This window comes from Plecotus auritus, assembly GCF_963455305.1.
Source record: "Plecotus auritus genome assembly, chromosome: 1".
In the NCBI taxonomy this organism is placed as follows: Eukaryota; Metazoa; Chordata; class Mammalia; order Chiroptera; family Vespertilionidae; genus Plecotus; species Plecotus auritus.
Window position 1 is genome coordinate 198,358,452 of NC_137770.1, and position 14,882 is coordinate 198,373,333.

The 14,882-nt window shown below is 36.9% G+C and overlaps 2 protein-coding genes across 28 annotated transcripts in view; one reads left to right on the forward strand and one right to left on the reverse strand.

The window, feature by feature from the left end:
* NUP54 (nucleoporin 54) overlaps positions 1-8,588 on the forward strand; it is a 27,128-nt gene extending 18,540 nt beyond the window's left edge. For both annotated transcript variants that reach the window (XM_080660164.1, XM_080660165.1), the window contains 4 exons: positions 386-493; positions 2,232-2,351; positions 5,338-5,448; positions 7,762-8,588. In XM_080660164.1, coding sequence (XP_080516290.1) covers positions 386-493; positions 2,232-2,351; positions 5,338-5,448; positions 7,762-7,890 — 468 coding nt within the window. In that variant the 3' untranslated portion in view covers positions 7,891-8,588. The remainder of the gene's footprint in view (positions 1-385; positions 494-2,231; positions 2,352-5,337; positions 5,449-7,761) is intronic.
* ART3 (ADP-ribosyltransferase 3 (inactive)) overlaps positions 8,379-14,882 on the reverse strand; it is a 109,984-nt gene continuing 103,480 nt past the window's right edge. For 16 of the 26 annotated variants that reach the window (XM_080660181.1, XM_080660194.1, XM_080660190.1 and 13 more), the window contains 2 exons: positions 12,819-12,851; positions 8,379-11,016 (listed from right to left, as the gene is read on the reverse strand). In XM_080660181.1, the coding sequence (XP_080516307.1) occupies positions 10,877-11,016; positions 12,819-12,851 (173 nt within the window). In that variant the 3' untranslated portion in view covers positions 8,379-10,876. The remainder of the gene's footprint in view (positions 11,017-12,818; positions 12,852-14,882) is intronic. The other 10 variants (XM_080660185.1, XM_080660175.1, XM_080660172.1 and 7 more) reach the window with 1 other exon arrangement.

A 14,882-nucleotide genomic window follows, 5' to 3' on the forward strand; every position in this document is an offset into this window, starting at 1 on the left:
CAATAGGTTTGTTTATAACAGCATCACCACAAGCACAAGTAATGCATGAGCTATGACCTAGGTTGTGGATTCAGTCCTCCGTTGGGAGGCAACAAGTCGATGTTTCTCTCTCTTCTCTCTCTCTTTCCCTCCCTCCCTCCCTCTTTCTCTCTCCCTCTCCTTCCCTCTCTCTCTAATATCAATAAACATATTCTCGGGTGAGGGTAAAAAACAAATTTTAGATGTACAAAGGGTTAGAAATATAAAGACAGATTTAAAAAGGAGTTTATATTTTGAGAAATGAATCTCAGGCTTATCTTAGAAATTACACTTTGTATATTGGTGAACCTGACAAATAGTTGTGATATATATACTTGATTTACCTTAAACTCTTTTAAAAATACAGATTATATCTGAAGATATTGGTGAATTACAGAAGAATCAAACTACAACTATGGCCAAAATTGCACAATATAAGAGGAAACTCATGGACCTTTCCCATAGAACTTTACAGGTAGCAATCTGGATATTTTTTTTCAACATTTATAAGACTATATATGTAATAAAAGTGCTAAACATGGATTTTTTGCAATAGAAAAAAGGTAATAGTCTGAAACTAAAAGTAGCAGACTTTCTCAGTAAAACCTGTAAGTTGGAGGAGTGGTATCACAAAATTGAGTGAAGAAAGTTAAAAATAGTCTAAAATTCACATCTTATTGAGAGGGTCAGGGGAAGCAGTAAAGAAAGAAATCATCTTGCCCTGGCCAGTGTGGCTTGGTTGGTTGGAGCATTGTCCCATACACTCCAAGATCCCTGGCCTGGGTGCATGCGGGAGGCAAATAAATTGTAGAATAAATTACAGAATGTGGAAAGATGGATATATATATAAGATAAATACTATTAATGGAAACAGGAAAATATCCTTTTCACTATGATGAAAAAACTTTAAAATACTTAGGAATAAATTCATGAGGAAAATATAAAATCTGAATTAATGTTTACAAATAGAAAGTATGACGGGATTTCAATTTAGTAGGTATAGTTAACTTAAATAATGGAGTAACTGGCTATCCATCTGGAAAAAATTAAAATTAGACCACTGTATCACACCATACACAAAAATAAGGTAGATTAAAGACTTAACTCTAAGAAATTTATGAAGCTAGGGATTAGAGAGACTTTGGGCCAGAAAGCCAGAAACTATAAAACAAAATTGGCTACATAAGAATTAGAAAATTTTGTATAGCAAAAGATACCAGAAATAAGCTATTTGTCAATAATTTAGTGATAGATTTCAGAAAAAAACAAATTTGAATTTGAAAATACAGATTTTAGCTATCGTATAAATATCCATATTATACAAAGAGATCATATAAATTGACAAGAAAAAAAACAATTGAAATATAGGCAAAATATGTGAAAAAGTAGTTCATAATGTGGAAATGATTAAAGAAAAGATGTGAGTTCCCTTTATACTCATCAGGTTGGGAAAAATTTAAATCATCACAACCAATAGCTGACAGGAACGTGGGGAAAAGCATACTCTCATGTGCCTTGTGAATTTAAATTTGTAGGATCTTTTGAGAAAGCAGTGTAGCAGCTTCTGTTAGACTGAAAACATACTTTTATTTATTTTATTTTAAAATATATTTTTATTGATTTCAGAGAGGAAGGGGGAGAGAGATAGAGAGAGAGAGAGAGAAACATCAGTGATGAGGGAGAATCATTGATCAGCTGCCTCCTGCACACCCCCCAATGGGGATCAAGCCTGCAACTCCGGCATGTGCTCTTGACTGGAATCGAACCCGGGATCCCCTGGTCCGCAGGCCAGTGCTCTATCCACTGTGCCAAACCAGCCAGAGCTGAAAACATACTTTTAAACCCTACACATTCTTGGGGTCTATATCAGTAAATAAAGATACATACACACACACACACACACACACACACACGAATGTTTATTACAGCATTACTAACAGTGTCAAATCTAGAAACAAAATATATGCTCCTCAGTAGGGAAATTGAATAAATTATTGGTTAATACATGAAAAATTATGGCCATTGAAAACAATGTACTAATGTAACTTGACTAAGATAAATGGACAAACATGATTCAAATCTTGAACTAAGATTTACACTATATTGTTAGTATGTTATTTGGCTGATTTCTTCCAACAACTGATTATAATAAAATTACTTGCATAACAGAAAAGAGATGATTCTATTGGTATTGGTGGGTTTTCTTTATATAGGTCCTAATCAAACAGGAAATTCAGAGGAAGAGTGGATATGCCATCCAAGCTGATGAAGAGCAGTTGCGAGTTCAGCTAGATACAATTCAGTGTGAACTAAATGCACCTACTCAGTTTAAGGTAAGCACTTATACAACTACTAGAGGCCCAGTGCACGAAATTTTCGTGCACGCGGGGCCGGGGGGAGGGCATTACTCAGCCCAGCCTGCACCCTCTCCCAATCCGGGACCCCTCCGGGGATGTCTGACTGCTGGTTAACCAGCAGTCGGACATCCCTCTCGCAATCTGGGACTCCTGGCTCCCAACCACTTGCCTGCCTGCCTGATCGCCCCTAACCACTCTGCCTGCCTGATTGCCCCTAACCACTCGCCTGCCTGCCTGATCGCCCCTAACTGCTTGCCTGCCTGCCTGATCACCCCTAACTGCTCACCTGCCTGCCTGATCGCCCCTAACCTCTCTGCCTACCTGCCTGATCGCCTCTAACCGCCTTTGCCTCAGTCCCTGCCGCCAAGGCTTCGTTTGGAAGGATGTTCGAAATGACATCCGGAAGGTCGTTTGGCTGTCGGGTCCAATTAGCATATTACACTTTTATTATTATAGATAAAGGTATAATTTGTTTCAGGTGGATCTACAGAAAAATACTACTTGGTCTTCAAAAATAGGACTTTTGTATACTTGGTGTGTTTTTTTAAAGTATTTGTTCTCTTTAATCAAAACTTCCTTTCTAAAGTAGACTCTTAATCATGGTGTTTTTGGCTTGTATTAACATTTCAAATAGTGTACAGAGGGAAAATAAGACACCTTTAATAGAGTAGTAACCATCCTTTTAAAAGGAAACATTCTCGAGAGAAAACCAAGATGGCGGCATAGGTAAACACCTAAACTGCTGCCTCGCACAACAATTTCAAAACTACAACTAAAAGACAGAACGGACACCATCCAGAACCACAGGAAAGCTGACTGAGTGAAAATTCTACAACTAGAAGGAAGGAGAAAAGCTCACAGAGAATTGGAGGTACGGCAAAGGGTCTTTGTGCGCGCGGAGAGGAAGGGCGGCTGAGAGCCTGGCTGACTTTCTCTGGCGGAAGGGGGAAGGGAGCCCCCGACCGCACTGAACCCCAGTTCTGACTGCACTGAACCCCTGTTCCGGGCGAGCCCCTGGGGACCCACGCTCTTGTGGGGGGAGTCTGGACTCTCGGGCGGAGACTCAGGAGCCGGGGAAGGCGGAGGACTGAAAGTCCGCTCGCGCCAGTGCGCACAAAGGCTGCGGAGGCTGCCACAGGCTTTCCCTAGCGGAAGGGAGTGAGAGGCTCCTGACGGCACTGAACCTCAGTTCTGACTGAAGTGAGCCCCAGTTCTGACTGCAGTGAACCTCAGTTCCAGGCGAGCCCCTGGGGACCCACACTCTTGTGGGGGGAGTCTGGACTCTCAGGCGGAGAATCGGGAGCCGGGAAGGCAGAGGACTGAAGGCACACACGTGCGCGCAAGGGCAACGCTGACGGGAAGCCAAGACTGAGACCCCACCCCATCCAAGCTGAGCACAGAGGCTATTGCAATTTGGCAAGTCTAATCCTATTAGGCTGTCTCCAGCACCGGACTTCTCCCAGCATAGACACAGCTGATCCTTACAGCCAACTGGCCTGGAGGTCAATTCTTCCCAGTGAGACCAACAATAAAGACTTAATTACAACAAGGCTGTACACACAGTCCACAAAGGTGTGCACCAAGAGTGTCCACCTCAGGTTAACTGGGGAGGCAGACCCACTGGGCCAAATTGGAAACCTAGCACACAAATCTACCAACTCAGGGAAGCAGTGAAAATGCGGCGTCTAAGAATCAGATCACAAACAAAAGAAATGGAGGAAAACAAACGACTGGATATAGAATTCAAAACCACGGTTATAAGGCTTTTTAAGAATATCCTAGAAAAGGCCGATAAATATAACGAGACCCTCGAAGAGATGAAAAAGGACCAACTGGAAATTAAACATACACTGACTGAAATAAAAAATATTATACAGAGACCCAAAAACAGACAAGAGGAACACAAAAATCAAGTCAAAGAATTGAAATACAAAGAAGCAAAAAACACTCAACCGAAAAAGCAAAAAGCAAAAAAAAATATCCAAAAAGTTGAAGATAATGTAAGAAGACTCTGGGACAACTTCAAGCGTACCAACATCAGAATTATGGGGGTGCCAGAAGAAGAGAGAGAGCAAGATACTGAAAACCTATTTGAAGAAATAATGACCGAAAACTTCCCCCACCTGGTGAAAGAAATAGACTTACAAGTCCAGGAAGCCCACAGAACCCCAAACAAAAGGAATCCAAAGAGGACTACACCAAGACACATCATAATTAAAATGCCAAGAGCAAAAGACAAAGAGAGAATATTAAAAGCAGCAAGAGAAAAACAGTTAGTTACCTACAAGGGAGCACCCATACGACTGTCAGCTGACTTTTCAATAGAAACTATGCAGGCCAGACGGGAGTGGCAAGAAATTTTCAATGTGATGAATAGCAAGAACCTACAACCAAGATTACTATACCCAGCAAAGCTATCATTCAGAATTGAAGGGCAGATAAAGAGTTTCACAGACAAGAAAAAGCTAAAGGAGTTCATCACCACCAAACCAGTATTATATGAAATGCTGAAAGGTATTCTTAAAGAAGAGGAAGAAGAAAAAAGGAAAGATAAAAATTATGAACAACAAATACATATCTATCAACAAGTGAACCTAAAGGTCAAGTGAATTAAAAACCTGAGGAACAGAATAATCTGGTGAATATAATAGAATCAGGGGCATAGAAAGGGAGTGGACTGATAATTCTCAGGGGGAAAGGGGTATGGGGGGGTTCATAAAGAGACTGGACAAAAATCATACACCTATGGATGAGGACAGTGCGGGATAGGTAAGGGCAGAAGGTGGGGTGGGAAATGGGTGGAGGGGAGCTATGGGGGAAAAAAGGAGAAATAATTGTAATAATCTGAATAAAGATTTATTTAAAAAAATAAAAAATAAAAAAAAAAATAAAAGGAAACATTCTCTTTTAAAAGCGGCTGCTGTTGTTAGCAGTTATAATTTGACTTAAGTCTTATTTTTAGGGCCGACTAAATGAACTGATGTCCCAAATCAGGATGCAGAATCATTTTGGAGCAGTCAAATCTGAGGAAAGGTATTACATAGATGCAGATCTGTTACGAGAAATCAAGCAGGTAAGTGTCACACTAGTGTGCACTTTTCTTTTTTAATCCTCACCTAAGGATATGCTTATTGGTTTTAGAGAGAGGGTAGGGGAGAGTGTGAGAGAGAACATTGATTGGTTGTGGTTGCCTTCTGTATGTGCCTGACAGGATCAAACCTGCAGCCTAGGTGTGTGCCCTGACTGGGAATCAAACCTGAGACCTTCCTGTGCAGTTCATAGGACGATGCTCCAGACAACTGAGCCACACCCACCAGGGCTAGTGTGCACTTTTTAAAAAGGTGATCGATCACCACTTCACATCCATTGGGGTGGCTATTATTAAAAAACAAAAACAGCACAGAAAATAGTGTTGATGAGCATGTGAAGAAAATGGAAAACTTGTGCATTGCTGGTGGCAATGTAAAATGTTATAACCACAGTAAAAAATAGTTCCTTAAAAAATTAAACATGGAATTACCATATGATCCAGCAATTCTACTTTTGGGTATACACTTAAAAGAATTGAAACCAGAAACTCAAATATATGTATATTCATGTTCATAGTAGCATTAGTCACTGTAGCCAAAATATGGAAGCAGCCCAAGTGTCCATAGATGGATGAATAAACAAAATGTGGTATATACATTCAGTGGAATATTCAACCTTAAAAAAAGGACATTCTAACACACTAAAACATGGATGAACCTTGAAGATATTATGCCAAGTGAAATAAGCCAGTTTAAAAGGACAAATATTTTATGATTCTGCTTCAATGAGGTACCTAGAGTACGCCATCCAATTCATTAGAGTAGAATGGTGGTTGCCAGGGGCTCAGGGAGGGGAAATGGGGAGTTTGTGTTTAATAGGTACAGAATTTCAGAAAAAGTTCTAGAGGTAGATGGTAGTGATTGTTTCATAATGTGAATGCTACTGAATTGTATACTTAAAAATGGTTAAAATGGGCATATTTTTGTTAACGTATATTTTACCATAATAAAAAAAATAAGTAAATCATTCACTTCCCCAACCCCCCCCCAAAAAAAAAATGAACAAGAGGTAATAGAGGCACCAAAAGTTCCCTAGACCCTGCTACTCAGTGTGTTGGCAGCAGCAGCACCTGGGAGGTTATTAAAAATACAGAATCTGTCCTTATGCCAGACTTACTTAATACATTAAATGTATTTGTATGTACATTCAAGTTTAAGAAATAATTGCTCTGTATCATACTTTCCCAACCTGTATGCTACATAGAAAATATAAATATGTGGAGTTATTGATCCCCTCAGCCCTCAGGGGTCCTCGGTGAAGGTTGGGGTGGCCAGGACCTCCATTTATCTAAGGCTCACGTTGTATGAACAAGTTGAAAAATACTGTTCTAGCTTATTTTCAGTATAAATACAGATTCGTTTTATGAAAACTGCCCAACCATTGACTGTCTAAAGAAAATGTATTCAGCTGGTAAACTTTGTGAAACATTATGTAAGACTGTTAGCATGGCCCAGAGGATTTTAGATGTTTTTAAATATCAACAATTCTGATTTTATTATGTGCTTTAGAATGGATATTTCCATTTTATGCAATTAAAAACTAGTTTGGTTTCTAGGTTCCTGGACAGTGTGCATACATTTCAGTTATATTCCATTGTAAATATTTGCAATAAAATTAACTGAAAGATTCCAGCATATTAGAATAAAGAACTATATTAAAGAGTTTTATGTATGCAATAAAATGGGAGTAATACAAACACCTACCTAAAATGATGAAAAGTAGTATATTGTTTTGGGATTGAATCATGGCTTATCACCTACTTTATGACCTTGAGCAGGTTACTTACCTGCACCTCATTTTCTTTATTTGTAGAGAAGAGAAATAATTGTACCCGGAAAGGTGCTCAAAAAGGTTTTAAATGAGTTAATACTTATGAAACTCTTCAAATTGCCTTAACCACCTAAGGAAGGACTCTTAAAAATGTTAGCAATTGTAGTTAGCACCATTATCATCACTATATACTTTGTACTCAAAAAATGTGAAAATTCTCAATTTTCATAATGATTGCTTTGTTAGGCATCTATCTTCTTGCATTGTTTTAATATATGCTTTATCAAAGGTTGATAAAAGGAATCTAAAAAAAATCTTCTGTAATATTTGTGTTGAAGATATTGCTCATTACATGTTTGACTTTATTGTAGGTCATATAAAAATATTAGCAAAAGATAACTATGCATGCCCACTATATTTAGAGCATCTACAGAGTGCTTTATTGCTAGTAAAGTAGTCCTTTTTCCTGTGAATAGCTTGCAGTTTAATAAAGTAATGCATTAATATTTTCTTCAATTCCTTCTAGCATTTGAAACAACAACAAGAAGGCCTTAGCCACTTGATTAGCATCATAAAAGATGATCTAGAAGATATAAAGTTAGTAGAACATGGATTGAATGAAACCATCCACATCAGAGGTGGTGTATTTAGTTGACAGATCACCAACTTGTGTTGAAGGTTCGTGAACTATATCTTCTTGCTACATCAGGCCTTCCCTATGAATGAAACTGACCACATGGAGGAAAAGGAAAGAAAATCCTCTGCTGGCTTAGTTTTTGAGAAGGTTACTGACAAATTATTGATCTTCAGATTTGAAATAAGTCACTTCATAGCTCTTCAAAGACAGCCTTTGTAAGATTTATATCTAAAAGCTGTTACTTAAGAAGTACATAAGTACCAAAAACATACTATTGTACATTTTTACAACAGCATTTTTCTTAAAAATAATCAGTGTTTAATGATTATTCTCCATTGAGCCTGTACTCTGCTTTCCATAGCAAGTAAATATGCAATATCTACTTTGCACATAAAATGTATGACTACTTGGCTGTTGGAGATTTGTACTTTAGAATATAAATGTACATCACTTTTTATATTTGTGAATTCATCTGTGGAAGGAGTAAAGAAAATCCAAGAGTATTTGATGATTAATATGATTTTCATTTCATTCTATAAAGATTTGAAAATATATTTTTATATTTTTTTGCTTATTTGAAACTTACAGAACACTTACGCAATTAGGATATAACAAAATTACATTTTATCATTTTTGCAACTTTTTGTTTTTTTAAACATTTTTATTTCTAAAAATGATGAAAACAAATAAATTCTTGATTGTAATTACTTTTCTATAATTCTGTTTGGTGCTTTATTTAGCTCTGGGAGAAGGACCATTCATGTCTATCACAATTCAAGAATTTTAGTCTTTGCTTGTTTTAAAGTCTGATTTTTCCCTCCTAAGAAAAATATATCACTCCTGCTTATTTGACTTAGCAAAAAAAACTTCAGATATTATTTAGGATACAGAATTACCTAACATATTATTAGTATCTAAAAACCCTAGAAAGTCTGAATTAAACATCATAATGTGAAACTGAATCTTTCATAACCAGGTAACTTTAAACAATTTTTCTTACTACAAATTGCATACCTGGGCTGCATCAGATTGGCCCCCTCTTGGAAATGCTTTAACTTTCATTTCTGTGTGATGTATTGGTATGAGTCTTACCATTGTGTTTATTATGAGGATAATGAGGAATGTATACCAAGAGGCCATCCTCTGAAATCCCACTATAGGAATTTCGGTCCAGCTACAGATTAGGTAACAATTGTGTAGGAGGACTGAGAACTTTAAAACTGATTGTTTTATTTCCAAGTTAGTTACTAGTAGTCTGCAGCCACTTTTGCCAAGATTATGGCATGCAAACTTGTTACACTCTATATACCACCCTCTTTCATCATACTTTCCTACTCATTGTTACAATCCAACAATGTTGGGAAATAAATATTTTTCTCCTTGGACCAGAAGATAGCCACTTCCATCGTCCTCATCCACGTAGCCAACTGTGGAAGGTGTCTGTCCCTCTGCACACCCTCTTACCATAGGAAGAGTTGTTGATCTGATGAGAATTGTTCCTCACTGAGCTACATTCCATAAAGAACAAATCACTACTCACACACACCATACTTCTCTAGTCTTTCATTTTTCATGTTCTGATAGTTAGGTTCCTAATTTTGCAAGATCATTACCCCTAGATAGGGCCCAGAGCCTGCCTTTTAAAGATAGACACACACATACACATACACGAAGACAGGTGACTTATGCATGTGTAAGGCGGACCTGTGGTCCTTGTTCATGTAGCTGGTTAGATAGGACTTGATCTGTACATAATCAAGTTCTAGATTTAGGTGAGTAGGAGAAGATAAGGCCCACTTGGGCCTCTGCTTAAAGTTGTGTCTTCCAGCACAATTTACAGAAGTTCTGTGTTTAGTCTGCAACTGTCCAATGGTTCTTGCCGATAGACTAAAAATTCTGAACAGGAAGAGAGTTACATGGTGGAATTAAAGCACATTGAACCCCTAACAATTTAAATTTCATGTAGGTTGTTTTTTTGTGTATCTTTGAAATCCTTTTTGAAATATTGGCAACATGTAAACAACTGTCAGTTACCAAAGCCCCGGGTCTAAATCAGTCTCTAATAAACAACCACAATACCCTGAGGAAAAGGGTAGTATACTGTATAACCTCATTTTCCTTTGCTTATTTAGCATACATATACAGTACTGTCTACCTTTCTGGATTCCGGGATTAATGAGATTCAAATTAGGCACTATGTATGTGAAATACTTGGTAAACTTGTGTTCACAGAAGTATAAAGTTCGTATTTTGAGGGATGATACTATTTGAAGTCAAAAGTCTAATCATTCAAGGATGAGTAGAACATCTTTAAAATTCAGTTTTGCAGCAGCATGATGACCTACAGTGCATTATGCTAAGTGAAATAAGTCAGAGAAAGGCATACCATATGATTTCACTTGTATGTGGAATCTAAACAACAAAATGGAAACACTCATAAAGAATAGATTGATGGTTACCAGAGGGGTTGGAGGGGTGAGTAAAAAGGTGATGGGATTAAGATGTACTAATTGGTAGGTACAGGGATGTAAATTACAGCCAGGTGGATACTTGAATATGGAGGGGACCACTTTTTAAAGTATACTATTGTCTAACCACTGTACACCTGAAACTAATATACAGAATACTGAATGTAAACTATAATTGAAAAATAAGAAAATATCCACCCCCACTGAAAAAAATTCTTATTTATGGATTAAATTCATATTAACCACTAACATTGGATATTTTAGTATTGGCAATTCTGAAATTATATCTAATAATCTTAAGTCTTTTATTGAATTCAACCAGAAATAAGGTTTTTGCAATAAGATTAATATACAAATAAGTGAAAATGATTCTACAACATAACTGGACAAACTTTCTGAATTTGAAAAGTGAATAACATATGCAGTTCTCATTTTATCAACTGACTTTGGCCAACAAGTGAAAAATATAACATTCATTTTGATTATTTCCTGTGGGATCCCTGTAGTGTACTTCAAGTAATAAAGAATATAGCTGACTACAGACTAACAAAGAGATATATAGGAGAAGCACTGATTAAAATGATGACTGCCCCAAATGGTGGAAGGAGCATTTTGCCAGAGGATGCAGAGGGATGGGTTTTGGGACCTGGAACTGGAGCTGGAGCTGGAGCTGGAGCTGTTAACAAGAACACATAGTCATTGACACGTGTCATCAAGTTCATCCACCTATTCCATATATCCTGAATACGTAAACAGACATTCAAGTTGAGTTAGAAACTAACTTGAAATACTTCCAACCAGGAATAATTTTCAAATAAATATCATTCATTACAGATTTCAGGCTATATTTTCATATACAGGGTGGGGCAAAAGTAGGTTTGTACATAATGGAATAATACCATAATATATAGACGATAATTTTTATTCAAATTCTCTAGAATTAGCAATTTTCTATTTTCATTTTTTGCATACATAGGCAAGGTTAGGTTAATTTTGTGTCCTTTCAAGTAAAGTATATTTTATATGCATATACTCACAGCTACCAATATACAACTGAATATCGCTGCATTTTTAAATACTAAGCCCTGCAAGCTCATTAAAAAATTAAAAATTTCCCCCTCATACATATAGCTTTCTGCTTTGGAGAAACTGCTTCCCATTCATCTAAACTAGAGGAGAGAAACAGTGGAGTCCACCCATCTCAGGATCTGTTTGGTACCACCCTTAACTCAGATACCTGACTTCTGGCTGTGTTTTCGCTTAGACTGTACAAGGGAGGATTGACTAGAAGTATCTAAATGGAATCACCACTCAGGTTTCGTAAGTGAGGCCAAGAAACAGTAAATTTTATAAAAGCTTTCAACTCATTTTATCAATTTACTTGCCATAATTACAGACATGCAGTTACATGTACACAGATGGGGAAGTGGGCAGGCAGATGAATTCATGCATTACTTTGTTACTATAGAGCAGTGGTTCTCAAGGGGGCAGTACTGCCCTCTAAGAGACAGTTGGAAATTTGTCAGGGTATTTTTTTTAATGTTTTTTTTTTTTTAATTTATTTCAGAGAGGAAGAGAGAGGGATAAAAAAAACCATGAGAGAGAATCATTGATTTGCCTCCTGCATGCCCCCTATTGGGGATCGAGCCCGAAACCCAGGCATATGCCCTGACCGGAATCGAACCATGACCTCCTGATTCATGGGTAGACTCTCAACCATTGAGCCACACTGGCTAGGCTGTCAGGGTATTTTTTTATTGTCACAAGGGTGGGGTAGAAGTAGAGGGCTAGTTTTGTACCATGAAAAATCGACCTACACAAATTTCAAATGCACTGCTAGACATATACATTAGTTAAAAGCCTATATATAATTAATTAAAAACCTATTAGTTAAAAAATCAGAACTTAAAGTCAGTTTTACATATAAACAAAATATTTTTAGTTTTCATAAACTATCTGGGACCCACTGTATTCACTGTCATTTTCTTATAGTCACATAGAGTAGCTTCAGTCTTCTCTTAAATCCAAATTTATTTGCATAAGGGAATACAATCATCTGTCTACTGCATTATGTCTTCTAATATAATCTAGACATTTACATATTAAAATGCATGTAATTTTATTATAAATTATAGTTAGGATATTTTTTTAATGGGTAAAGGTAGGTCTCCTTATCTATGAATCTTATTTCAGGATAGTATAAGGGCTTTATAAAATACTTTTCAGAAAATGGGAGAATTGGGTTGACAGGGTTGAGAACAACTGCTCTAAACAGTAGTCTCTACACACAGTAAAAGACTGCTCAAGAAACGTCAAGGTGGCCCACCATATACACAAAATAAGCATTTGGACATGACGTTATATTGTTATGATGCCTTAAATTCTTGAAACTGTCCCTTTAAGAAAAAAATTTTTTTCTCACTTTTTCTGTATTGCAGATTAAACATTTATCAGCTAAGGAAATGAGATATTTCTTACTAGGATTGTTGATGTCTTCTTGACTTTTATATTCTAAAATACAAACAGATTTTGAGTTAATTGCATTGTAAACCTATTTATCTAGAGAGAAAAGGCTGATTAAATGATTAAGCAAACTTGCTTATTCCTGGGAATGGGTCTGAGGATCGGGGTATTAGGTTTAGAGGTATGTGTGAGCCTGGGGGAAGGGTTTAATTGTTACTCACTTGCACTCTGGATTTTTTTTATTTATTTTTATTTTTTATTTTTTGCCAAGGAAGTGCTGCCATTAAAAGAATGATTAAAAATTTAATTAAAAAGGTGCTTTTTTAATATACTGAATTTAGATTCCCAAATTCAGTATTAATACTATATGTAATTCATTGTACAAACACTTTATGTATATTGCCACCTTTATTTCTTACAGTCCTAGAAGGTAGGTATAGTTTTCCATGTTATACAGATGTTCCTCAAAACAAAATCAGAGGTAATCAGTGGTAGTAATTTCAAAGCCTCTGATTTCAAAGCCTCAGCTCCTCTTTACTATGCTATACTACCTCTAAGTGTGTGCCTAGCACTTAAATATTAATATTGCCATATTTTGAAAACTTTGAAGTCAAATGCCAATTCTAGAAGCCCAGGATAGAGGAGTATTTTTTATAGCTAAATCTGGGTGAAAGACAAGTGTTGTGTGACAAAAAGTGAACAAAATTTGAAAAGTTTGAGTCCTTGTTGTCTCTACCCTTTAATAGGTTCCTTAACCTTCCAATATTTCATGTCCTCATCTCTGAAATGGCAAAAACAGTATCTTAGATTAAATGAGATTCAGTGTAAATGTTTTCACAAAAAAGGCATGCACTACCCACAGCTTTCCAGGAGAGGGCACAATACAAAACAGTGCCTGCCAATCTATTCCTTGTAGGTGTTCTCCCCCGACTCCTTAATATTAACCTAACTAAATGCTTACAGTAAAGGACTCAGAACCCCTTTGCTCCACTCCCAATAAAATATTTATTACTAGGTTTTTATCTGGTTTTACCACTTTCATTCCTAAATGAGAAAAGATTTTCAGATAATAATAAAGACAGCTACCATTTACTACTATTTAAAACTATTCATTTGCCAGTACTTTGTCTCATTAGGACTTTAGTCAATCCTGAGAGACAGAAGTTTTCTTCATTGTACCTATTGTGGCAGGAGAGGTGCAGAAAAGTGAACTTATACAAAGTTACCTAGAAGAGACTTCCAGTCCAGATGGCAGCATAGGTAATAAACACAGTGCTTGAATCCTCCCACAACCACATCAAAAATTACAAGGAAACTACAGAACAACCATTATTCAGAACCGCCTGAAATCTGGCTGAATGGAAGTCCTACAACTAGGGAATTAAAGAAGAAGCCACTTTGAAACTGATCGGAGGAGTGGAGATGTGGAAAAGGCTGGTCCCACAACCACATGTGGCAGATAAAAATTGGGAGGGTTATCTCTGGGCCTCTATTTGTACTTTAGGTAATTAACTATGAATATACTGGTTCTGTACACAGCATGAAGTTTCCACAGACAGCAATATTAGGCAAGGCAGAGCATTGTGTAGATGGATGCAATTCAGTGAATGCCAAAAATCTATTTTTAAAAAAATTCCTTAATGGATAGGGACTTACACCCTGAGATTTTGTGTTTTTACAGTCCTTTCGGATATCCCCATAAGATAAACATGATGAGTGTTAGCCAGGTTTGACAATTCTGAGGCACAGAGAAGTGTTATTACTGTCCATAGCTCTCTGGTTAAATGTTATGTCCATTTATGTTATTTACTTCTTGTCTCAGGAAAAATTAAGTTTGAGAGCCTTTTTTATTTTTGCCTTCCCTGTAAGCCTACAGTCTGAAGCCCTTCTCAGGAACCTGACAGGAGTCACTGTTCATTTTCTCTGGCCACAGAAACTCAAGGCCCCTTAATGGCTTTGCCCTCAGTGACAGCCTCATACATTTTAAATACCCATGAAATGGTTATGTCTTAATGGTAGGTTAAATCTTCCATGGTAAATATACTGGAAAAATATACTTAAAAAACGGCAAATCTTATG